This window comes from Camelina sativa, chromosome 8 (assembly GCF_030686135.1).
Source record: "Camelina sativa cultivar CO46 ecotype springtype chromosome 8, ASM3068613v1".
Taxonomy (NCBI): Eukaryota; Viridiplantae; Streptophyta; class Magnoliopsida; order Brassicales; family Brassicaceae; genus Camelina; species Camelina sativa.
This window is the reverse complement of record NC_141887.1, coordinates 6163334-6189181: the sequence shown is the minus strand read 5'-3', so window position 1 is coordinate 6189181 and position 25848 is coordinate 6163334. Positions and strand designations below refer to the sequence as shown.

At 36.1% G+C, this 25848-nt stretch overlaps 5 protein-coding genes and 1 pseudogene across 5 annotated transcripts; all 6 read left to right on the top strand.

Moving 5' to 3' along the window:
• The first annotated feature begins 4908 nt into the window (after positions 1-4908).
• On the top strand, positions 4909-7094 carry LOC104706515 (NAC domain-containing protein 89). Its single transcript, XM_010422712.3, has 4 exons — positions 4909-5342; positions 5871-6124; positions 6279-6509; positions 6614-7094. The coding sequence occupies exons 1-4, from the start codon at positions 5141-5143 to the stop codon at positions 6947-6949; spliced, it is 1023 nt and encodes a 340-aa protein (XP_010421014.1). The 5' UTR covers positions 4909-5140; the 3' UTR covers positions 6950-7094.
• A 145-nt stretch (positions 7095-7239) lies between these two features.
• On the top strand, positions 7240-9285 carry LOC104706516 (uncharacterized). The gene is made up of 3 exons (XM_010422713.2): positions 7240-7543; positions 7924-8109; positions 8944-9285. The coding sequence occupies exons 2-3, from the start codon at positions 7954-7956 to the stop codon at positions 9112-9114; spliced, it is 327 nt and encodes a 108-aa protein (XP_010421015.1). The 5' UTR covers positions 7240-7543; positions 7924-7953; the 3' UTR covers positions 9115-9285.
• A 944-nt stretch (positions 9286-10229) lies between these two features.
• On the top strand, positions 10230-11089 carry LOC104706514 (protein salt-induced and EIN3/EIL1-dependent 1). The gene is made up of 2 exons (XM_019229224.2): positions 10230-10369; positions 10583-11089. Exon 2 carries the CDS (start codon positions 10633-10635, stop codon positions 10912-10914), a length of 282 nt encoding a protein of 93 aa, XP_019084769.1. The 5' UTR covers positions 10230-10369; positions 10583-10632; the 3' UTR covers positions 10915-11089.
• A 2019-nt stretch (positions 11090-13108) lies between these two features.
• On the top strand, positions 13109-16633 carry LOC104706513 (PHD finger protein MALE STERILITY 1). Its single transcript, XM_010422711.2, has 3 exons — positions 13109-13464; positions 13906-14188; positions 14335-16633. Exons 1-3 carry the CDS (start codon positions 13152-13154, stop codon positions 15791-15793), a joined length of 2055 nt encoding a protein of 684 aa, XP_010421013.1. The 5' UTR covers positions 13109-13151; the 3' UTR covers positions 15794-16633.
• On the top strand, positions 15878-16671 carry LOC147939745 (uncharacterized; annotated as a pseudogene).
• A 36-nt stretch (positions 16672-16707) lies between these two features.
• Positions 16708-17980, top strand: LOC104706512 (putative CCR4-associated factor 1 homolog 11). The gene has a single exon (XM_010422710.3). The coding sequence runs from the start codon at positions 17074-17076 to the stop codon at positions 17905-17907; it is 834 nt and encodes a 277-aa protein (XP_010421012.1). The 5' UTR covers positions 16708-17073; the 3' UTR covers positions 17908-17980.
• The last annotated feature ends 7868 nt before the right edge of the window (positions 17981-25848 follow it).

Sequence of the window (25848 nt, the reverse complement as noted above, 5' to 3'; positions counted from 1 at the left end):
AGAAAAACTAGTAAAAGTAAATTTCTTGTTTTTTTTTGGTGAGGAGTAAATTTCTTGTTTTATACTTGGCAAAATATTTAATCGAGAAAATTAACATTGTTGGGATCAAGTTTTGGAAAATTACTAATTTTGAAAACCATGTTTTATATCAAACAACGTGACAGAACATTGATGATACGACTGTGAGAAAGTTAGTTAACATGTCGTCGTTGGATAAGTCTTCGTCACACCATCTCTTTGGAAAATTCTTCACGAACACGACTCCGCCGTCTTTAAAAGAAACAGAACAATCGCTCAGGAAGCAATGGGTTCTCTCGGGCGACATGACTCTCCAAAAGCTAGGCGACAGCGATATCTTTTTGTTCGAATTCATACAAGAGAATGACAAAGCCATGGTTCTAAAGAAAGAACTTCACTACGTCAATGGAGTTATCATAGTGATCAAGGAAGGACGAGTTTCCCAAAAATCAAACGAAAAAATAGTAATCAAGGATCTAAACTCTTCTGCAATGATTGATTTCACAGTTGTTTCCTTAACTGTTGGTGTCGTGGGTTTTCCATCGTATCTTTACAGCGAAATCTCCTTGGCAGATCTCAAGTCTCTAGTAGGCGACAACAATCCCGTTTTATATCTCGAAATAAGCAACTCTGATATGTATTTTCTCGTGGATATTGACCTCAAGAAGCCACTCAAACCAGGATTTTACGTTGACGAAAACCAAAACCGGTTCGTGGAGTTCAAATACCCTACCTTAGGCGACTTTTGCTACAAATGTGGCATGATAGGTCACATCAAAACCAATTGCGACAAGGTCAGGTTTCCTAAGGAACGTGCCTTGAATGCCACGTCAAGAACCCACGTCTATGGCCCTTGGTTAAGATCTCCCCTCGGACCCTATTACCAAATTGTTCTGACCAAATCACATGGGAAACAGAATAGTTTTCGTGAGTGCGAGAAGACCCTCTCTTATGCTCAATTCTTTATAGAGATTGAGTATAACATGGTCAATATCTACAACCCTATATCCACGATAGAAACAAGAACAGTGTCCACTCACAGATTTCGTTTCCCTTGTTCTTACCTAATTGACACCACAGAAACAGAGTCCACAGATTTTACTACCAACACTACTTCCAAGGCGTACGAGGTTATACAGAGGGAGATTTGCAAGAATGCGCCTTCTTTTTTCGCCGATTTTGGACATAAGTCGTTGAACAAACCTGATGATATCGGAAACCTCGTGAAACAGTTGAAATTATTCAAGACGAACGAGTTTTGTTGTGAAGATAAGTGGCTGCCTCTTAAACTTCAGTTCAAGAGACAGTTTATGTTAACGCATGTTGATTATGAGACCAGGCTCATGATACGTGGGGACATAAAATGCGAGCAATTGATCGGGAGTAAGATCTCGGATCTGATCAAGAAGAGAGTAGAGAAGAACGAGGATTTGCTTTCTTTGTCGTCCTGGGAAAACCTAATAAGACAAGCGATATCGGAGATGGGTTTCACTAATCATATGCATCCCTCTTTTGTGTCTATTAGAGCAAAGCATGCGATGGAGAAGGCGGTGCATATGCAGATTTCATCGAATTGTTGTCCAATACCAGCAGATAGATCCACGGTTTCCGGGTTGGAGCGTTTCAAGGTGCTTGGACCAGGCATGGATCGGCTCGATCCGTGTAAAATTTGCGTTGGAGAGATTTTCTTGGAGAAGAAGCAACCATATTGCCCTGCTCTCATGTCTTCCACAGGTCCTGTATTGAAAAATGGCTTCGAGTTGGTCACAAGTGTCCCCTATGTTGTTTCAAGTTACCTACTTACCTTCACAAAAATAAACAATTTTCTTTTGAAATTTTGTTTGTTTTTGTATTATTCACTTTCATCATACTTTTTTGGTCAACCTTTTTATAAGCATTTTTACAATAAATGTCTCTCCTCTCTTATTTGGTTATTTTGATTTCGGCTTGGTTTGTTGCATTGATGATCTTGATTTGGTTATTTGGTTCTTTAACAATAAGCGATGGTCTACCCCTGATATTATTCATCAGGCCCTTCTAGCTAGATCTACGTATGTGGAAAGAAGCATACATAATTGCTTCTCAACATACTACAACACAGAAAGGATAAGATGCCTACTCCACTTACTCACCAAGAGGTATGTACTTACTCAAATTCCATCTCGATGTTGCGGGCATTGGCTGGAGCTTACATGACTCCCAAGGAAGATATATCCTTAAGGGCTCTGCATCAATTGATCCAACAGAATCAGCAATGGAAGCAGAAGCTATAGCCTTAAAAGAAGCTCTTCTCCAAATGAAGTGTTTAATTAAAATATCGCAATATCACTTTATGTGGAGGCTCGCTCTCTCTATATACCTAATGAAAGTTGCTGAACAAGGATACCAACCCGGCAACCCCTCCTTGGGCCTCACGAATATCACAGCTTTGGCTAAAGACTTGTATCACTTTAAGGTCATTGGCATGAGCTACTGTCACGGACACTAACTGTCTTTTGGGATTCTATAAATATGTGTTACTGTATAATTCTTTAAACGTTGTATCTTTCTTTCTTTCTATCTAATGGAAATTGGCCGACAAAAAATAAAATAAAATAAAAAGAAAAAACTTTATAAATCATCTTGAGGGTTTATTATATACAATATTTATATTTGAAAGTTTCTAGGGAGAATATCAAATTTTAGAGGTTTAAATCCGGAAGAAGCGGCAATATTTAACACTATTCTTATGACTTTATGAGATTTTTCCTACAGATAAATGCAAGTTTTCATATCATTACTATGATATTTCCATTAAGGATTTGTTTAGCTAGAAAACAAAAGAATTAAAAAAGTTAGTCAGATCTAAGTCTGACAAGGAAAAGGAAAAGGTTTTGTTTTTTTTTGTTTTTCTTCCACATAAATAGAAGTACATATGAAACTAGCAATGTGACATAACACATAGATCATACGATTGTGAGAAAGTAAACATGTCGTCGTCCGATAAGTCTTCGTCACACCGTCTCTTTGGAAAATTCTTCACGAAAACGACTCCGCCGTCTTTAGAAGAAACAGAACAATCGCTCAGGAAACAATGGGTTCTCTCGGGCGACATGACTGTCCAAAAGCTAGGCGACGACGATATCTTCTTGTTCGAATTCATACAAGAGAATGACAAAAAGATGGTTGAAGTGGACGAATTTTACTACGTTAGTGGAGTTATCATAGTGTTCAAGGAAGGACGAGTTGACCAAAAATCAAACGGAAAAATAGTAATCAAGGATCTAAACTCTTCTGCAATGATTGATTTCACTCTTGTTACCTTCGCTGTCGGTGTCGTGGGTTTTCCATCATATCTTCTTTACAGCGAAAACTCCTTAAAGGATCTCGAGTCTCAATTCAGCGATTCAGTTCTCGAAATAAGCCACGGGAATATCTTTCTCATAGTGGAAATAGATCTCAAGAAGCCACTCAAACCTGGATTCTACATAGACGAAAACCAAAACCGGTTCGTGGAGTTCAAATACATTGACTTAGGCGACTTTTGCTACAACTGTGGTATGATTGGTCACTTCAAAAGCAATTGCGACCAGGTCAGGTTTCCTAAGGAACGTGTCTTGAATGCCACGTCAAGAACACACGTATATGGCCCTTGGTTAAGAAGATGTAGACCTTCTCCTCTCGAACCGTATAACCAAATTGTTCTGACGAAATCACCTGGGAAACAGAATGGTTGGCGTGAGTGCGAGAAGACTCTCTCGTATGCTCAATTTCTGATTGAGATTGAGTATAACAAGGTCACTATCTACAACCCTATATCCACGATTGATACAAGAACAGTGTCCACTCACATATTTCGTGTTCCCTGTTCGTACCTTGACAGAGAAACAGAGTTCACAGATTTTACTACTTTGAAGATGTACGAGGTTTTGCGGAGTGAGATTTACGATAACTCGCCTTCATTGTTCCGCGGTTTTGTACATAAGCTGGTGACCAACCTGAGGAAATCGGACGTCTTGTGGAGCAGTTGAAAGTCATCAAGAAGGATGAGTTTTGTTTGGATGATATGTGGTTGACTCTTAAGCTTCAAGTCAACGGAAGAATTGAGTCAACGCATGTTGATTACGAGACCAAGCTCATGAAACGTGAGGACTCAAAATGTGAGGGATTGATTATAAGTAAGATCTCGGATCTGATCAAGAAGAGAGTGGAGAAGAAGGAGGATTTGCTTTCTTTGTCGTCCTGGGAAAACCTAATCAGAGAAGCGATATCGGAGATGGGTTTCACTAATTTTATGCGTTCCTCTTATGTGTCTGCAAGAGCAAAGAAGGCAATGGAGGACGCGGTGCAGATGGAGATTTCATCTAGGTTAGAGCGTTTAAAGGTGCTTGGACCAGACATGGATCGGCTCGATCCGTGTATGATTTGCATTGGGGAGATGTTTCTTGGGGAAGAAGCAACCAGATTGCCTTGCTCTCATGTCTTCCACAGGTCCTGTATTGAAAAATGGCTTCGAGTTGGTCACAAGTGTCCTCTTTGCTGTTTCAAGTTACCTTCACAAAAATAAACAATTTTCTTTAGAATGTTTTTGGTGTTATTTTTTTTTTTTGGTCGGAAATGTTTTTGGTGTTATATTATTCACTTTCATACTTTTTGTTTCAACCTTTTTATAAGCATTTTTACAATAAATGTCTCTTCTTTCTTATTTGGTTATGTTGATTTCGGTTTGGTTTGTGGCATCGATGATTTTGATTCAAGGGGATATTTACTAGTAAGACAGAAACTAGAAGTCATAAACTGAGATTACGTCAAAACAACAAGGGTCTAAATGAAATAAAACGACAATTTTTAACTAGGTATAGTGACGTGGCACTTATCTGTAGATTAAGCAATACCCGCGCAACACGTACGCACAAAACCATGTGCGCACCTGTGAAGTGTTCCAATGGAATGCAAATTATTCAAAGCTAAGTATAAGTGAGAAGAGACGAGAGAGAGAGAGAGAGAGAGAGAGACTGCGAGAGCCAAAGAAGCCAAAAAAAAAGATTTCTCGAACATTCCCACTTCTTTTGTTTTTGTTTTTGAGCGGTGAGTTAGAGTATTAACGGGCTTCGTGGCGACTGTTGTGTACGGGGGAGCCTTCATGGAAACGGAGGCGTTTGGAGTATCTAAGGAAACGGCGGCGTCGGTAGAAGCGTCGACGGTGTTTCCTGGGTTTAAGTTTTCGCCGACTGATGTGGAGCTGATTTCGTATTACTTGAAGAGGAAGATGGATGGTTTGGAGAGGTCCGTCGAGGTTATACCTGACGCTGAGATTTACAATTTCGAGCCTTGGGATTTGCCCGGTTTGTCTTCTGAACCGATTGTTTCTTTTATGTGCGTGCGTGTTTTTTTTTGTTTGCTTCGATTTCACTTTTTAGGAAAGAACCAAAAAAAATAAAAATCCTATTTTTGGGGGCAGAGATGATGTTTGAGATTAGGGAACCAGTTGAAGTTAGGGTAACTTGTTTCTTCTTGAAAACCAAAATGAAAATTTGTTATCTTTTTTGTAGATATTGATTTCTAGAGACAGAATTGTTGAAGTTGTGAATTATGATTTCCGTATGCTATGAGCCTATGACTCAGTCAATCCTTCTTATTTTGAATACAATTGGGGCTATGACATGCTTTGGTTGTCTTTATTCATGATTCTCTTCAACTTGAATCTGTTAGCATTGTCCTGTTTTAGAAAAGTCCATATCTTTGACAACTTTAGGACTGTTGTCTTTGCTACACAACATCTTTGCTTAGATTATGTTGAGATGGTTAAGGTTTCTATGATTTCGCTTTGGGAATTTGACAAAAAAATTGTTTGTGTGTGTTTTTCTTTCCAGATAAGTCGATTGTTAAATCTGATAACGAGTGGTTCTTCTTCTGTGCCCGTGGCAAGAAGTATCCACATGGTTCACAGAACAGGAGAGCAACGAAGATGGGATACTGGAAAGCCACTGGGAAAGAACGTGATGTGAAGTCTGGTTCTGAGGTCATTGGAACTAAGCGGACACTTGTTTTCCATATTGGCCGTGCTCCAAAAGGCGAAAGAACTGACTGGATTATGCACGAGTACTGCATGAAAGGAGTATCACTGGTAATCTATTCCTCCTGAGAGTTTGGTTTTGTCTTACTTAATTTGATTGTTTAAAACATATTACATAAGTGGTTACTGAGGAATACAATAACGTTTTAGGATTTTGGTCTATTGGCTTGAGTTGATTGATTATGATATTCTGTATATTTTCTAGGATGATGCTATGGTTGTTTGCCGGGTTAGAAGGAACAAAGAATATCATAGTGGTACAAGTCAGAAGACACCACAGCCAAATTTAGCAGCCGAGAAACACATGACGTTGCAAAATGGTGCTACTAGTTCAGAGAGTCCATCTGATTGGGATAACTTGGTTGATTTTTACCTAGCAGGTGAATCAGGGGACAAATTGCTCGCTGAAATGGCTGAATCATCAGAAAATCTACAGGTTCGTCACCTTCGTTTTGTTTATTATCTTTTCCACCTATCTATCTAAAGCTATGTCCAGGTTCTTGTTTCTCATAATGAATTTGATGTGTGTGTGTGTTATAGGTGCATAATGACGAGGATTTCTTTGCGGATATCCTAAGGGACGAAATCATCAATCTTGATGAAGCGGTGAAGACAGGGAACACATCAAACGAAGTCCCAACACTTGAATCAGCATCAATGGAGATAAGGGTACTTCCTTTACCAAACATGATAGACAAACAAATGTCTTCATTGTTAGAGGAAAGACCATCACAGAAGAAGAAAGGACAAGATGCCACGGAATCATTATCAAGCTGCTTCGTTGGTCTATACTCGATCAAATCAGTGAACAGAGCACGATGGGACGTAATTATATGTGTAGTTGCTCTTATAGCAATGTTGTTTTATCTAGAATAATTAAAAGTCTCTTATGGAAAAAACAAAAAAGTAGGAACCAGTGTTCCTCCTCCTGTGTTGTTTTGTTCTCCATGTTGTCAAGAAGAATAGATTATGGTTGTATTTTTTTTGTGTGTGTGTTTAATGTTTTACAATTCTCCTCCAACTCAAACAATCTCGAACTTAGAAGAAAGTGAATTAAGAAGGAAGATGTTTTTAGTGATCAATATAGGAGTTTGGGTGTGGATTAATGAGAACTGAAAAATATTGGGGCAATTTAGTAAATTAGTATTTTTTTTTCTAATTTCCCTACTCTTTTCATTCTCGTCCAGACGGTTTTTGCACTGAGATTTGTAAGATATCTCTCGCCGCCATTAAACCTCTCTGCTTTTGCATTTGCTTTTTATACACGAAGAAGGAAGAACCCATATTTGGGAGAAGAAGACAAAGGTTCCTACACTGCTTAATCCGTTAGAAAACGATTTTATTAATCGAAAAGATCTCGATTAGTTTCTTTCAGTTTTGACGGTGCCGCGCCGGAAACAAAAAGAAACCCTAGAAAGGAAGACGAGGATTTCGATAATGAAGTTTGATTTCACTGTTCAATTTCGATCTGTAAGTTGGAGAAATCATCTTGTTTGATAATGCTTCAATTTTGTTTGTATGGTAGTGCTGAATAAGAAGATTCAATTTTTTTTTCTATAGCTCTTTAGGTTTTGGTAGGTGTTAGTAGCTTATTCTTAGTAGTAGCTAAAAGAAGGAATTGGGGATTCGTGTTGAAAAATCTATAAGGTCATTGATAGAATTTGCTTTTTCTAGTAGTAGCTTACACTGATTAAATATGTTCTATTTTTGGTTTTTTCTTAGAAAATTTGAACTGGTTGGTGAGTTTTTTTTTAGTCACATTCAATCTCATTTTCGATTAGGCGTGTTCTTGTATATGTTAGGATTAGTATGAATGGGACTATAGTATTTGATTGTGAAATTTGGAGCAGGTTTTGTAAGGAGCTGAATTAGAGAGAAAAATGTCGAGGCCGATCATGCTTGTGTTTCTTCTGGTGATACTCATAGTTACGTCTCAGTTTGAATGGAGGCAACCACTTCTTGAGCTTGATGCAGCTCCTAGTTTGTCTCAGAAACATCAGCAAATTGCAAAGAGGGAAGAAGCTGTCAAGGAGAAGGTACTTACTTGTATTCTAATTCTGTTTCTTGGAACTTTGGAAAATTATGTGTGTCCACAATAGTAGATGTGCTTTCAGTTGTATGTGAAGGATCTGAATTGGTTTTTCGAATTGTGTCTTGTAGATTAGTAAACGTCAAGAAGAGATTAGACTATTATGAGTTAGTTACGTTCTGATGCTTAAGATTCCTAAATACCTTGTTTGGCTTCTTTTATTGGCAATGAAATGCTTCTAGTTACATGCTTCTTGGGACTAGATTTCATATATTTACTTCATTTTCTTCCTAGATCAGTTGTATGCGAATGATCTGAATCGGTTTTGGAATTGTGACTTGTAGATTAGTAAAGAGATTAGAGTTAGTTGCCTTACAATGTTCTGATGCTGAAGATTCCTAAATACATTGGTCGACCCGTTTCTATATACCTTGGTTTGGTTTCCTTTTATTGGCAATGAAATGCTTCTAGTTCTATGGGACTTTTGCAAAGATTTAACCTTTTCCTGGGATAAGATTTTATATCTTTACTTCCTTTCCTCTTTAGAGAATGTGTCTGGAATTCATCAGTGTCTCAGAATTCTTAGTTTCGCATAGAAATTAGGGATTGGTCCGAGCCTTCTGTTGAGTTTTCCCTGATTGCATCAAATAAATAACGTTAGTGGAGAAAAAATAGAATAAAAAACCTATGTCTTGCAACCTTTAAGCTCCATCGGATGTATGCTAACCTCGTGTTGTAGTATAGTTTTGAACCTTAATTATACATACATATTGTCCTATCTTGAACCTTCAAGTGGAAGACCTGTCAATTCATAACTCGTATATTGTTAATGATTATACAGATCATCTTGTCACAAGAGAGACATATCCAGAGGCTAAATGACCTTGTACGAAGTCTTCAAATACAGTTACAGCGATGCAAAGGAGAGAACGAGACACGAAACGCCACTGAAACCTCCAATCTAAACAAACAGTTCATTGAGCTAGAGAGGAAACACATTGTGGAAGACTAAAATGTTTCCTCCATTACAACAAACTCTAATAATAAATAACCCACGATGGTACGTAAAAAAAATTGTTGTAATTTATTTCTGTTGTGTTAAAAACCTTGCTGATGATTCGATTAGGAGTGTATTTACCTTATTCATGAAAAAAGGTTTGAGATTTTTAAGTGTCATAGAAAAGTTAAGAATTGGTGTACTTGCAATCATATCCTTAGTAATGGTTGATCGATTCTATCAATTATCTAAGAAAAGCACACATGAAACACATAAAACACATAAACGATGTCTTTGTAAAGTCAAACTTAGGTTGTGTTGTTAGATTTTATTTTGACTGATGAGAAGGCTTAAACGAAAGTCTAAGATGACAAAAGCAATCTTATGTCATATGAATGTCATATTTTTATTTGCCTTTTAAATGGTTCGCATGATTCCATCGGTCAGAGCCTTAAAAACTCTCTTAGACACACCAACCACAAACTCCGTATTTGTTGTTCTCTATTCAAACCAAAACCAAATCCCATGGGAATTTTCACCTACTCATTATTTTTTTTGGGTCAATCTTTCCATCATTTGTTTGGCCGTGCGTGTAAGCTTATCCAAATTCATAGTCGCCAATATTACTCAATTTTTCAACAATTATTTTTTTTATGGTAGCAAATTGTTATTGAAAAATATACCCTAAACGACTTTAAAAATATATATTTTGAATGTTGCACTAGTTATTTATTTGTAGAGGAAAACTAATAATATCACCTACCCATCTGACTACGTACATATTTGTTATGTCAACACCGATTTAACTACATTACAATTTACAAGCTTACAAGTTTGAAACAAATGCATTGTTCTCTCTTTCTCTCCATTTGAATTTCAATTTTCATGATATAAGTATGAGAATATATGTCGAAGGACAAAATATCTTGGTTGTATTTATCCAAATACTATTTGGTAATAAATGCAATTTGAGAGCCCAAGTCATATACTCAATCTTTTTTTGCATTTTATTTTCAAATCACATTTATTGCTAAAAACACCTCATTTTGTAATTATTTTCTACAAGAATATTTATTTTGATAGCTAGATGAAACTAATCCCACTAATTAATATACATTCAATGAGACTCTCTCTCTCTCATCATCTTGCGTGTATCTTCTATGTTCTATCTCTTTATATAACAACAGCCACTAACATGAAGACGTCAAACTATCTCTCTTTAGATCTCAAGAACAAGAACAAATACTAGAGTCTACTAATCTTCCGTAAGGTAAGCTAATTTTGGAACCCAGAGATCCAAGTTCATTTGTTCTCATCGAAAAACTTTTCTTATTGTTATTTTCATCTTCACTTTTTGATTGATCTCCATATATATATATATATATATATATATACTGATATACAAACATCTATCTCCATCTAAGCTTTTGTTACGCAATCCCCGGTTTGAAACTTATTGTGTTTCTTATTGTGATTCTTGTAGAATCATATACCATCCATCATACATATTACTCTTCTTGGAAGGCAAGAAACATGAATCAAGAAGCTGCGAGTAACCTTGAACTTGAGCTGAAATTAAACATTTCACCATCGTTGGATTCTTCTTTGCTCACTGAGAGCTCATCATCATCGTTATGCTCGGAGGAAGCTGAGGGTGGAGGAGGAGAGGCTAAATCAATGGTGGTCGTTGGTTGCCCTAATTGCATCATGTACATCATCATCTCTTTAGAAAGTGATCCTAGATGCCCTAGATGCAACAACCATGTTTTGCTTGACTTTCTCACCGGAAACCATAGCAAGAAGAGCACTAATTAAGAAAATATATATATCAAATTAAGAATGTTTTTTTTGTTCTTCCTCTTAATTTGTTGCCACATTTATTGATAGTTTGAATTAATCTATGATGAACGGCTATGTTCATAGAATCCAAATATACACTTGATTTTGTAAAATATATCATTAGTATTAATACTGACCATTTAGCGATGAATATAACTTCTTATAGAAAAATAAGCAATGAATATTGATTTTTGTAACGGGACTAAAACTAATGATGTTTTACAATCCATCAGAATATTGTTTTAGCGGTGGATTAATGGCTAGTAATGATGATGGATGTGTCCTCATCAAAAAAACTTATAGTAATCCGTTAACGGATTGTCCTCGCAAATCTATCGCTTTTATCGATTTGGGAGAGATTTGCTACGTATTCGTCCATGCGAAGTGGTTTAGGATGCTCTATATTTTTTTTGACTATTGTGATATTTAACTTTATAAATGGAAAATGGTTGTTGTTGACTTGTAGTAAGTTCAATGTACATGTACATGATATACTTAGTTATGTTTTTAATATGAAAAATGTGGAACGTAACAATGACTTTTTTCTTTTCCCTTTTTTGCACTAAGTAATTCTATGTTAAATGCGAAGTATATACATATATATACACATCATACATCAAACAATAAATATGTTTGGTTTACTTGTTACCAAAGTTGTTGAACTAACAAATTAAATGTTTATAAAAACATGAAAAAGAGTTGTGCTTATGAATATGAAAATCTTCAACTAGAGACTTACTAATAAAAAAATGCATGTTGGTTTTCACATTAATGTCGGGTTCAACATTACGTGTGCGTTGTTCCTTTCCCAACTATCAAAAGAAACAACACGTCTCCTTTTAAGTAGATTTCTCACATTTTTATCATCATATATACCACTACTGGCAAATTCAATTGAACGAACTAAAGATACATAGAAAAGTTTACAAAATATTTGAAACTAAAGATATATAATCTTACTAAACAAGAGGTCTAATCTAATTGTGGTTCCAATTTACTTCTTGTGTACATTTCTTATTTTCTTTCATTGAGAAAGCTCAACCAAAAGAAAAAAAAACATTGTTTTGACACCTCCTAAGTTTCTATCTCATTTGAGTTTGTAGTGATCCCAAATTATATTGTATTATACGTTGAGTGTCTTTTGTTGTATAATCCTTCCAAAGTTTTAGTAGGAGTCAAGGAGTGCCGAAGATAATTTTATCGGTGTAAAATTTAAAACGTTTAGTATTTAAATGTTTTTTTGTTGATTAAGTAAGACCTATCAGTGATATATTGAGATATATATAACCAACAACTAATAAAACGGAATAAAGCCCAAACAATATAAGACGTGTCGTTAATTCATATCGTTGGTCGTTGTTACTAAGAATTGTGAAATAAAAATGATACACATTATCAACAAATTATTCACTCTACTCTATCTACCATCTTTCATGCTATCAGTGGCTATCAAAGTTTAATTATTATGTGGGTTTGAACTTTTAAATCATCAACACTATCACAAATCCATAATTCGAATTATGAGATTGAAAAAGTTGTCCAACCACGTATGCTAACACCAACTATACACACGTGTCTGTATATACATATAAATAGATAGATGCAGGTAGCTCATCACAGAAATTGACGGAACACAGAGTTAATCTGATTCTTTAAAAAAGTGAGAAGCTCAAATGCATGTCTTCATTATTTTATTATTTTCTCTTCTCATGTTCTCAAGTCACGTGACATTCCTCCTCACCCCTCGATCTTTTTGCATGCCATTACCACATATTGTACACAAATGATACATATGTGTATAAACATATATATAAATTATAAATCCTTTGAATATACTAGCTAGTAGTACTTTTTGAAATGAAATACATTGGGAATCAGTGGGGGTTTCGAATGTTTTCAATTAACTATTACGTCTAAGAAAGAAAAGTTGTTAATGTAACAAGTCATGCACATATCAAGACCTAACATCCAATCCAATAGTAACAATTGTTAAATCAGAATTTAATTACCCTTTCTCTTTCTCACACTCACTTTTCCTTTTCACCACAAAGCACTAATCGTGTGATCATCATCTTAATGACTACTATATCTCTAAACCCTTCACACACTTCCTCAACACTTCTCGGGCTATTCTTATAACAAACCCCATAAGATATATATAATCCAAATCTATCATTCCCCTCTTGTCAACATCAAATCAAATTTCTGATTCCATGGCGAATCTGATCCGAACAGATCATCATCAGCATCTTCCTAAGAAGAGGAAGAGAGGGGAAAGTAGGGTTTTTAGGCTGAAGACGTTCGGGGAGACAGGGCATCCAGCTGAGATGAATGAGTTGTCTTTTCGAGACAACCTCGGGAAGCTACTTGAGTTTGGTCACTTTGAGAGTTCCGGTCTCATGGGAAGTTGGTCCTTTCAGCTTGAGGTTAATCGCAACCCAAATCCTCTCTACGTGCTTCTCTTTGTCGTCGAAGAGCCCATCGAAGCCTCTCTCAACCTCCGCTGCAACCATTGCCAATATGTTGGTGACGTCCTCTCTCTCTTTTCCCTTCTCTCTTTGTATGACTGTGTAGACAATTTTTTTTGTACCTATCTATCTAGGCTCGACCTAGCTCAACATGTAAGCATTATTCTTTGCATACCTATGCATGCTGGCACGTACATAGGAACAAAAATAGCAATAATAATTATTTGATATGCTAGAGATATGCTGTTCATCGCTGCATGATTTTATAGGTCGATCCTCACTTGGTAAATATATACATACGTTTTGTTACTCCATGTTTTAGGAAAATGTAATATGTTTCATGCCAACGAAAATAAAATGTAATATGGTGCATCTATTTACATATGTCAACACTCAACAGAGAAAAAAAAAACTGAAAAAGTGATGCATTTATTATTTATATATGTACAGATCAAAAATATATGTTATACTGTACAATGGTTTGTATGGATATTTGCAGGTTGGGAAAACCAAATGATATGCAACAAGAAGTACCATTTCGTGATCCCCTCAAAGGAAACAATGGCAGCCTTCCTAAAACTGGAAGGTGGAAGCTACGCTTTTCCCGAAAAGGAAAGTCTGTTGCATCTCGTGGAGCTTCAAGGCCATGTCCTTCACGGCTTCTTTCACTCCAACGGATTTGGTCACTTGCTCTCTCTCAATGGCATTGAAACCGGCTCCGATTTAACCGGTCATCAAGTCATGGATTTGTGGGATCGGCTCTGCGCCGGTTTAAAGGCTAGGTATGTATAATAAAACTATATTTTTGTATATAATATATGGTCGTAAAAAAGCATTCAACACAATTCTTAATATCATTATGGATTCTTCCTAGCTATGAGTTGGGATTTACACATAACTAATCCTTTTTTCTTTACGCTTAACATAGAAAAATAGGGTTGAACGATGCATCGCACAAAAAAGGAATGGAGCTGAGGCTGCTACATGGGGTAGCAAAAGGAGAGCCATGGTTCGGTCGTTGGGGTTACCGGTTCGGGTCAGGGACATACGGAGTGACTCAAAAGATTTACGAGAAGGCAATTGAATCGGTCCGTAACATACCCTTGTGCTTGCTGAACCATCACCTAACAAGCCAGAGCCAAGACACTCCAATCCTCTTGTCAAAGTACCAAAGTTTATCCACCGATCCATTGATCACTCTCAGTGACCTCTTCAGGTTCATGCTTCATCTCCATTCACGTCTTCCAAGAGATAACTACATGAATAACACCCGAAACCAAATCATCTCCATTGATAGTGCCAACTGCAGATGGTCTCAAAAACGGATCCAAATGGCTATCAAAGTGGTCATAGAGTCATTGAAAAGAGTCGAATACCGATGGATATCGAGACAAGAAGTGAGGGATGCAGCTAGAAATTACATAGGGGACACTGGCTTGCTTGATTTCGTGTTGAAGTCGCTCGGGAACCAAGTGGTCGGGAACTATTTGGTCCGACGTAGCCTAAATCCGGTGAAAAAAGTGCTAGAGTATTGCTTGGAGGACATATCAAATTTGTTACCAAGTAGTAACAATGAACTCATAACCCCTCAAAATCAAAACTCAATGGGGAAGATGACTACAAACGGTCACAACAAGATCACGAGAGGTCAAGTGATGAAAGACATGTTTTATTTTTACAAACACATTCTCATGGACTACAAGGGAGTGTTGTGCCCCACTGGAGGCATATTGAACCAAATTGGAATGGCTTCAAGGGCAATCCTCGATGCTAAGTACTTCATCAAAGAATATCACTACATTAGAGATACATCGACGAAAACGTTACACTTAGATGGAGGGGACAAATTAGGAATATTCTGCACAATCGCGCGGAAATATCATCATCATCATAACAACGAGATAGCAATGCCTCCACAAGAATGCATAGTGGTGAACAAAGATGCAACATTGAGTGAAGTATACGTTGAGGCAGAGAGAGTCTTTAGAGATATCTATTGGGAACTAAGAGACGTCGTGGTGGAGTCAGTGGCTGATGGTCAAAGGGAGATCACAAGGGTTGATGGTCAAAGGGAGATCACTAGGGTCGATGAAATGGTAACATTAATGAATGGGACTAAAGGATTGGTGTTAGAAGGGAATATAGGAATGATGATGAACGTTGAAGTGATGAAATGTTATGAAAATGATAACAAGAAGAAGGTTAAGAGGATTGAGTGTGAGTGTGGAGCAAAGGAAGAAGATGGAGAGAGGATGGTGTGCTGTGATATTTGTGAAGTATGGCAACACACAAGGTGTGTTGGTGTTCAACACAATGAGGAAGTTCCTCGCATTTTTCTTTGTCAAAGTTGTGACCAACATCTTATTCCTCTCTCTTTTTTACCCTAATCAAGTCATTCATGCTATTCATAACCTTCATTTTCTATCTTTACATCATAATACATAAATTGTATACCTCGACGTCTATATAAAATGAATGTTACATCATAAAACAAAAACAACTATTATCCCAAATCCTACTGAGAAATAAATTTATAGACAAAAAATAAAAAAGACTAGCAGGCTTCGTTGGGGACACATTCAAGCAGAGAAGCGGGTACGGTTACTGTCCTCATCGTTGCCGTCGTCTTCATACCTCTAGAACAGGAAAGATGCTTTGCGAGGATGCTCTTCAATGAACATGTACGATCTAAGGAACTAACGGTAATAGCATACCAGGGGATGGTGACGTATCCATCACGTTACATAGGCTAATCTAGAGGATGGGTTGGTTTCATGAATTCTTAATGATCCAAGCGTCTATCTCACCAACATGTTGAATCACAAAGTCATATCCTTATTGTCCTGATAATGTCATTATCAAAATGTCGCTGTCCACTCCCCCGGTGACTCATGTGTCGTGGCCATCAAGTTTTATGGAGGTAGGATGTGTTTCTGTAGGCCTGGTGACTCAGCCTGGACCAAAACGGCAAAACGTAAACTTCTTCAAAAATTCTGGATTGCTCCAGCTCCAGGGTCCTCTACTCCAACCGTGATTCCAAGTTTTACTTGACAACCTTAAGGCTTGTCTCCAAGCTTCCCTTCACTGCCATAAAATATGACGCTAGCATAGCACGTGCAAGATGAGTCACCAAGGTTTCCCTCAAGTGACTTATTACCAGAAATTTGACCGTCTCAAAACTTTCTCTTTTCTTTCTTGCTTTCTTTCTTATATATTGACAAAGTGTATGACTTGGTTTGCTTTGAATCCACGAAAGCAGTTATAAGCCGAGAAAAGTTATGGTGGCTTTAGATTCATCAAGTCAAAAGCGATGATTCATCACATCTAATACGTTAAAAAATATTATTCAATGTTTTATTGGCAATATAGCAAATATTCGTGGTAAGTTCACTGGTCGTAACGATTTTAGTTTTAATTAATACAACGAGTTGATCAGTGTGCAATAATTGGAGTTTACAAAGGGAGAAGCCAACTTGGACCGAGTCAAGCAAGAAGACACAGTGAGAGTCATAAACGTGCGCGTTTCTCACACTTGTCCTCTCTTCTTCCTCCTCCTCGTAACCCTTCACTCCACACTATACATATACACCATTTCTAAACCTTCAGATTTACAAAAGCAGAGACTTTTAAAGACGACAACGACCAAAAAGCTCAAGACTTAGAAACTATGATCAACTCAGATGAAGATCTCTGTATTGTGATCCGTGACGTCTGGGCTCATAATCTTGAATCAGAGTTTGAGCTAATCAGCGGAATCGTCGAAGACTACCCATTCATCTCCATGGACACAGAGTTCCCCGGCGTGATCTTCAAAGCTGATCTCGCCGTACTCCGCCGTGGAAACCCTAATTACCTCTACAACTTTCTCAAATCCAACGTCGACGCTCTAAACCTAATCCAAGTCGGTCTCACCCTCTCCGACGCCGACGGAAACCTCCCTGATCTCGGATCTCAAAACAACCGCCGGTTCATCTGGGAATTCAATTTCCGAGACTTCGACGTGGAGCGTGATCCCCACGCGGCGGATTCGATCGAGCTGCTCCGTCGTCACGGGATCGATTTCGAGCGTAACAGCCGCGAAGGTGTCGGATCGGAGAGGTTCGCGGAGCTGATGATGTCGTCGGGCTTGATCTGTAACGAGTCCGTGAGCTGGGTGACGTTTCACAGCGCGTACGATTTCGGTTACCTGGTGAAGATACTCACGCGCCGGGAGCTTCCGGGGGCCTTGCCTGAGTTCTTGGGGCTGCTCAGAGCCTTCTTTGGAGAGAGGGTTTACGATGTGAAACATATCATGAGGTTTTGTGAGCAGAGGAGATTGTACGGTGGTTTGGACCGGGTTGCTCGGTCGCTTGAGGTTAACCGGGCGGTTGGGAAATGTCATCAAGCCGGTTCTGATAGTTTGCTGACGTGGCAGGCGTTTCAGAGGATGAGGGATTTGTATTTCGTTGAGGATGGTGCTGAGCAACATGCCGGAGTTTTGTATGGTTTAGAGGCTTTTTGATTTTATTAAAATTAATTAACTCAATTAATCATTTTTTATAATACCGTTATAAAATCGAAAATTATTTTATTCATCCTTCGTTTAACCAAATTATATAAACCGAAGGGAAATGAATAATTTTATCATCAAATGTGAATGATTGACTACTGGATATATTACACAAATTACACTTCAAACTTTTAGCCTTTATAATAACTTCGTATTTTGTAATAACTAGGACAGGGAGGTAAAGAAAATTTATGAGAACAGCTTTCTCTGTCCCATGCCAAGTTATAAATTCAATAAAATCTGAGACTAGTGAAAATATCACGAAACTAAAACCACTTAAAAGAAATCTCTACTTTTCCTTCCCTGTATCCTCCGGAGTTAGCTAGAGAGATATTATCAATGTTCTCGATCAGTCCTCCCTAAAAACCAAACCCAATCCTTCTTTAAAATAATAAATTAAAGTCTCAGATAGAGGAGACCAAGAACCTTTTATTTCCAGTGAGAGTCTTGATTCTAAGTACAGTATGACTTTAAAAACTCTGGACTTGTCAAAAGTTCACAAAATTAGACACGCAAGAGTACCTAAAATTGTCACTAGAGAGGTTTACTCAATCAATGTATTCTCGATCAGTCCTCCCTATCAATGTTCTCGAACACAATGAAGACACACAGAATAAACAAATATCACCTGTGGTCATCCTCAGAAAACGGAATTCGTGCTCCAGCGCGGGTTTGGCTCAATTGGAGAGTCAATGAATACATACACGCACTCCTCCGTGCAACCCATCCGGGATCGTGTCTCGTAGAACTCAGGCGAAACCACCAGTGAGCGGTAGCTCTTTGAGGCCATTGATAAGGCCGCGTGATCTACTCTTGACACGCGGGCAAAGCAATCTATAGCAATCTCATCTGGCAAAGACCATAACCCACACGACGGAGACGGAGACGCTTTCTTACGGGATTGCTCTACCGCGGCGGACATCGTCTTTGCCACCGCTTAGACTCAGTGCAGGAGGAGCTTTACTCAATCTATATATAATAGCAAACCCATTTTTTTTGTGTCAATTTTAATCGAATGGATGAGATTAGTTCTACTTTTCCGTCTAACGGTTTAAAATTATTAATGACTCCAACAGTTGCAAATTATGAATTATGTCTTTTCATCGCAACCCATCTTTTGAAAATCATACCTCTTAATTTTTGCATATCTTTATTGTACCTCCATGTTTCAAAAATCACATCTATTAGTTTTTACACATTTTTATTTCACACATCTATGTCTTACACCTCTTTGTTGTACCTCCATGTTTCACATCTATTAACTTTTGCACCTTTTTATTTCACAATTCTATGTCTCCACCTCTTTGTTTATTATATATAAACTTCTCTAGACTACATAAACAAGTTTCGAAAAATTGTCTTGTTTTCTGAGTACTAAATAATACGAAATAATTGTTTTATTGAAGTGTTTTTTAACTAACAAGCATCAATCTCTAATTCAAGGTAATTTTATATTTTCGCTGCGAATGACCTGTTAGTGTTTCTTCACCGAACCTGTTAATTTATTTTCAGTTAGATTACTATTATTGTTAGATACGGTGGAACAAAATATGAATGTATGTGGCTTTTTAATTTGTTAGGTTGGGAAAGAGTATAACATTCAAGCATATAAAATTTATAAGAGAGGCATGATTACATGCAGTGATGCTAGAGCTATGGATAAGCCAAATTTTTTTAACAAACATGGTATAATTTTATATATGTTCTATTATTGACTTATTTAACATACTTTGTTTTTTAACAAACATGGTATAAATGTAAAAAATCTTTTATTTTTGTTATGTAGGATGTCCATTAGATATAAATGATCCAGGTTAGTTTCCATTTTTTTGTAAATAAAGTTTTTTAAAATTTTACTTGAATTTTAATTTTTTATACTTTCTGGGTATTAAACATTTTGATAATATATAGAAATATTACAAATGAGCATGGAAATAGAAAGTGCCGAAGAAAAAGACAGACATACTTGTGACATACTTGTGACAACACAAAATCAAATTCTAGAAAGCGTAAGCACGACCAAATGACAAGTCAAGTTAGGAAGAAAAGATCTACTAAAGGTAACTTATTTAGTCTTTGATGACTTTCTAATTTGTATATACAATTTTTAAAAAATATAATGTATAGCAGTCACTTTTAGAGTGATCTGGAATATGCCCAAAAAAAGAAAAGCAAGAAATTTATAAAAAGAGTTTAACCCAAAAAAGAAAACATCAAAAGGTGAGATGTTATTATCACTTGTTCACCACATCGACTTCGTTTTTAATGTCGTTGATTGAAGAACATGATGATACCGATTCATAGACATAAGTGGGAAATCAATTCCTAATATATGGTGGTTCTGTACGTAATTACGCAAAACGAAAAATGTCAGGAAACCTAGAATTTGCAATAAGAGATATATTAAACCCATTAATTAGTTACTACTCACTTGAAATGGGAGTATCCAGGTTCGTCCTACAAAATATTAACCGGAGGTTTCATAATAAAATATATCGAACAAAGGAGGATATACGGAAATAAACTTCTCACCACTATTGAGCGAAAGTTCTCCATTAGAGTTTTTTTTTCCAATAATCGTGTTTCTTCGTCGTACCTCCATCTTTTAAAAATCGCACCTATTAAACCCTTTGCTAATGATCTCAAAAGTTGCAATGTTTCCCAACAATTGTGTTTCTTCGTTGCACCCCCAGCTTTCCATGTTGGCACCCGTTAGTTTTCACACCCTTTTGTTTTACACCTATTTATTTATATAAAGTTGCAATGTTTTTATCCAATAATTGTGTTTATTCGTCGTACTCCTAGCTTTCAATGGTTGCACTTGTTAGTTTTCACACCTCTTTGTTTTCACACTCTTTGTTTTTATATATATACAGATTTTTTATGGACTTTGAAAAGAGTTTTTTTACTTTGAGTATTATTAATGATCTCACCCTTTGTTAATGATCTCAAAGTTGCAAAGTTTTGGTCCAACATTTATGTTTCTTCGTTGCACCCCCAGCTTTCCATGTTGGCACCCGTTAGTGTTCACACCATTTTGTTTACACCTGTTTGTTTATATAAAGTTGCAATGTTTTGATCCAACAATTGTGTTTCTTTGTTGTACCCCTAGCTTTCAATGATTGCACTTGTTAGTTTTCGCATCTTTTTGTTTCACACCTTTTTGTTTCACACCTCTTTGTTTTCACACTCTTTGCTTTTTATATATATATACAGATTTTTATGGACTTTGAAAAACGTTTTTGTTTTTTGAGTATGATTAATGATCTCATCCTTTGTTAATGATCTCAAAATTTGCAAAGTTTCGATCCAACAATTGTGTTTCTTCGTTGCACCTCCAACTTTCTATGTTGGCACCCGTTAGTTTTCACACCCTTTTGTTTTATACCTCTTTGTTTATATAAAGTTGCAATGTTTTGATCCAACAATTGTGTTTCTTCGTCGTACCCCTAGCTTTCAATGGTTGCACTTGTTAGTTTTCGCACATTTTTGTTTCACACCTTTGTTTCACACTTCTTTGTTTTCACACCTTTTTGTTTATATATATATATACAGATTTTTATGGATTTTGAAAAGAGTTTTTATTATTTAAGTATTATTAATGATCTCACCCTGTGTTAATGATCTCAAAAGTTTCAAAGACTCGATCCAACAATTGTGTTTCTTTGTCGCACCCCCAGCTTTCCATGTAGGCACCCGTTAGTTTTCACACCTTTTTGTTTCACACCTCTTTGTTTATATAAAATTGCAGTGTTTTGATCCAACAATTGTGTTTCTTCGTCGTACCCCTTGATTTCAATGTTTGTACTTGTTAGTTTTTGCATCTTTTTGTTTCACACCTTTTTGTTTCACACGTCTTTATATTCATATTTTTGCATCTTTTCGTCGTACCCCCATCTTCAAAAATCCCACCTATTAATTTTTCACATTTTTTTTACCCTTCTATGTTTTACACCTTTATATTTTACACCTCTTTGTTTATTATATAGAAACTTTTATTGAATACAAAAACAAGTTTCGAATTTATTGTTTTCTGAGTATTTTTTATATTTACAAGTTAATAAATAAAATCATAGATTTATATGTTTATATATTATAGCAAACTTACTTTTAGGGGTCAATTTAAATATCACTGATGAGATTATTTTTATTATCTCATCCTACTGTTTAGATTTGTTAATGATCTTATAAGTTGCAATATTTTGATCCAACAATTGTGTTTCTTCGTCGTACTCCCAGCTTTCAATGTTTACATTTGTTAGTTTACATTTGTTAGTTTTCGCACATTTTTGTTTCACACCTCTTTGTTTATATATATATATATATATATATTTTTTTTTATGGATCTTGAAAAGAGTTTTTGTTATTTGACTATTGTTTAATACCTCCAAAATTGAAAATTATGAGTATTATTTTTTTTCAATTTATTAATCAACATTAATATACTCATCTTTGTTAAAAAAATTGGATTATTTTATTTATTGATTCATTCATCTAAATTTTGTTTGGTGTCGTTTCCCATCTAACTGTATTGATCATCTCTTTTAAGTATTAATTTAGGTAATTAATTGTGATTTCTAATTTTTCATAAATTTATCTTTTTAGTCAATTTGGTTGGTTGCAGTTGCAGCTATGAGCTCTTTCTCCCTGATTCTCTTATTATTTTTTATAAATTTCGATAGAATAATGATTTAAATTTTATTTTATGTGAATATCTTTCAAAATTAGATTATCTGAATATGATTCGGTAAACCTAGATTTATATATCTTTAACATTATTCTCTTATTGTCACTGAATCAATTTTTCATTTTTATATATATAACAAATATTTTATTTAACTAATTTGGTTAATTCATCTTAGTCATTATTTATGACTTTTATATTATACAGTTAAAAAATTAGCAAAATGTTTTTGCTCGAAATGTGAAATTAACAATGTTAATCATTTCAAGTTTTCACTTTCCCGTGCGGTAACGCACGGGTCGACATCCTAGTACTTACTAATTGAATTCGATTACTAAGACGAAACCTCTTAATTTTCTCTTTTCTAATCCTCTCTTTTTTTCTCTTAACACCTTTTTATAGAGTTGTGATTTACACAAATAGTAAATTGCTAATTTACATAGTAACATTTTCCATTTTTTCGTATTTACATTTTCTTCGCTTTACCGTATTAATTTTGCTCAATCTTCTTTTTTTGTTGCTTGATTTATTTATTTTTTTTTTTTCATTTTCTGAATTTTTCAAAAAATTTCTTTATTTATAACTAGGACTCAGACCCCTCCGCCGCGGAGAAGTATTTTAGAAAAAGTAAATTAAATTTAAATTTTAAAATTATACATTATGAAATTATTTGAATATAATAGAATAGTTTGATACATAAACATTAAGCATAAACTGTTAAATATACAACCATCAAAATTAAAACATATAACAAAAAAATATTATATAGAATAGACGCAACTTTGCAAAACATATTGTTTAAAGTGTTATAAATATAAAATATTTTTATGAACAAATATGGTAAAAAGCTACAATTAAAAAAATCATTATGACAAAGTGATCCTAAATGAGAATATTGAACGAATGGTTGTAATGAGTATATGCAATTTTCTATTAAATAATTATATTTAAAAATATATTTAATAATGAGTGAAACTGTATCAACGAGAAATTAAAATTAAAATACACAACTCTTAAAAACCAAATAAACTAAATTTGAAATATTAAAATAGTTTTTAACGAAAAGTTACGATAAATAGACGCAATTGTAAGTTCTATATCATGTTTTATTAAATTTCTATATTACTATAATCATTTCTAAAATTTTAGTTAGATTATAGAATAACATTAAATATTAGATATTAATATTCAAATTATTTAGATTCAATAGAAAATGGAAAATTTGTTTCAATGAACTTGTTAGTTAGTGATGAAGATACAAATATAAAGAGATGTCAAAAGGCATGACTTTTTAAATAGTCACACCTATTAGAACGAAAAGTTGTGATGAAAAAATATAAATAAAATATAGTGAAAAGACATAACTCTCCAATGAACAGATACAACCGTTTGAATTAAATAAAACAAATTATTTTTTTTTACGAAAATGTACTATGAAAAATTGCAACTGTTGTGTTTGCACTTGATTATACCTACAAACTCATATAAACTGTTTTTAAATAGAAGACATCTTGGCAAGATATAGTACAGTAGGAGTTCGCCTAGCCACCCTCTCACTGGCGCAACCACCGAGATACCTTCTCCCGGCGGCGCCGCGTCCGATCGCGTCGATGGGTCTTTGTTTCTTCATCTCCGCAGTCCCATTGCCCTCTCTTGTCCGTTTGGTCCTTGCTTCAGCTTCATCGGAGACCCTTTGAGATTTCAGATCTCACCTCCGAACATGCTCCAACTTCAATCCCCTCCCTCTCCTCCGCATCCGGTGTCTCTTCTCGGTGAGCCTGCTCCATCGAGTTCCCAATCATTTGTTACTGCCTCTGAGAGCCATGATTGCCTCAATAGCTTCGGTTTCTGTCTATCTTACCGTCTCACTTTGCTGTCAACTGCAACATCTTATCGCTCCTTGGATTTTGATCCCCTCACCAAGACCTTTACTTGGTTGCAGTTGGATGGAAGCTATGTTTTGATGCCGGAGACGATGAAGATTTTGACAAAGCAACTTACATCCTCGGCATCCTCTCTTGATCTCTTGTTATCCCTTTGGCCCAGGTTGGACTCTCGTTCTTATCTTGGAACCCTGGTAGTTAGTTCCCCTCGGATAAACCATGATTTATATCTGATATGGAAGTCCCCTAGAACCGATTATAGCTTCATATCAAGATCAAATTGGTTAGTATCAGTTTACCCTGCTTGGTCAAGTCGAGTTTTACTCGGTAGCAGAACAATTGTTGCACCTTTTTGTCTTGAAAACTTGTTATGTCATGGCCAATCGTTTGGTTTAGTTTGGATGATTGTTTGGCTGCACTTCATTAGTATGTCTATCCTGTCATTTGGGCTTGGTTTATTGCCTGCATCCTTTGCACCGTTACCATATCTATCACCAACAATCCGACTGTCTCAGTGTCAAATTGTAACTAGGTCTGATCTGCACTCCACTCTTCCCCATCCTAGTCAACAGTTATTTAGCTTAAGGCCCCCATTAGTACGAAGACTGCTAGTGAACCTTAAGTCATTTTTGTTGCTAGGTTGGCTTAAGGGTCCTCTGAAAACCATGTTACCAGAAACACATAGGACTGTACTTTCTGAAGGAAATAACTGGTTGAAACTTGACATTATGATCCTACCTCTATGGAGTGAGGATTACCTCTGTTTCATCTGCCGCCTCCCTTTACCTTGCCTATTAATTATGGCCTTTAATATGCATTTCATCAACTTATTGAAGTTCCCTCAGCCCAGCCTGAATAATCGGGGCATTATGACATCTGTTCAAGGAAGCAAAGGTTACCTCAATCTATTCAAGCATCTCTACCCTACCATCAGAACCGCCACCAACTTAGTAGTGACCGGTTTGCAGAGCATTCTCAAACTTGCTCGAACCCCTGACAAAGCTCTACCTAGAGTAGCCCTTCCCACCCCGGTGAGAATGTCAGCTTTGTCCGCCTCTTCGCCACCAGATCCTCATTTGAAGGAAGTGGCCATCTTCCCTTCCATTGCCTTGGTCTTGGAAATAGCTTTGATATGCCTTGATCTCACATTTTCCAGTAAGCTATCTAGCTTGTGGTCTACAGCTCTCAAGCCCTTAATATCATTTGCTCCTATCTTTTTTTGTTGCTTTGTTTTTAAATTTGAGGAATACCCTCCTATGTTATCCCTTAAGCTACCCTACTCTTGTATGTTACTCTTTTACTAGTGAATGATAACATCTATTTGTC

Excerpts from the sequence above, each read along its gene's own strand:
- LOC104706514 (XM_019229224.2), top strand. The coding sequence starts at position 10,633 with ATGAATCAAGAAGCTGCGAGTAACCTTGAACTTGAGCTGAAATTAAAC.
- LOC104706512 (XM_010422710.3), top strand. The coding sequence starts at position 17,074 with ATGATCAACTCAGATGAAGATCTCTGTATTGTGATCCGTGACGTCTGG.
- LOC104706513 (XM_010422711.2), top strand. The coding sequence starts at position 13,152 with ATGGCGAATCTGATCCGAACAGATCATCATCAGCATCTTCCTAAGAAG. Across the intron at positions 13,465-13,905 it reads CAACCATTGCCAATATGTTG|GTTGGGAAAACCAAATGATA; the intron begins GTGACGTCCTCT and ends GGATATTTGCAG. Across the intron at positions 14,189-14,334 it reads TGCGCCGGTTTAAAGGCTAG|AAAAATAGGGTTGAACGATG; the intron begins GTATGTATAATA and ends CGCTTAACATAG.
- LOC104706516 (XM_010422713.2), top strand. The coding sequence starts at position 7,954 with ATGTCGAGGCCGATCATGCTTGTGTTTCTTCTGGTGATACTCATAGTT. Across the intron at positions 8,110-8,943 it reads AAGAAGCTGTCAAGGAGAAG|ATCATCTTGTCACAAGAGAG; the intron begins GTACTTACTTGT and ends ATGATTATACAG.
- LOC104706515 (XM_010422712.3), top strand. The coding sequence starts at position 5,141 with ATGGAAACGGAGGCGTTTGGAGTATCTAAGGAAACGGCGGCGTCGGTA. Across the intron at positions 6,125-6,278 it reads GCATGAAAGGAGTATCACTG|GATGATGCTATGGTTGTTTG; the intron begins GTAATCTATTCC and ends TATATTTTCTAG. Across the intron at positions 6,510-6,613 it reads AATCATCAGAAAATCTACAG|GTGCATAATGACGAGGATTT; the intron begins GTTCGTCACCTT and ends TGTGTGTTATAG.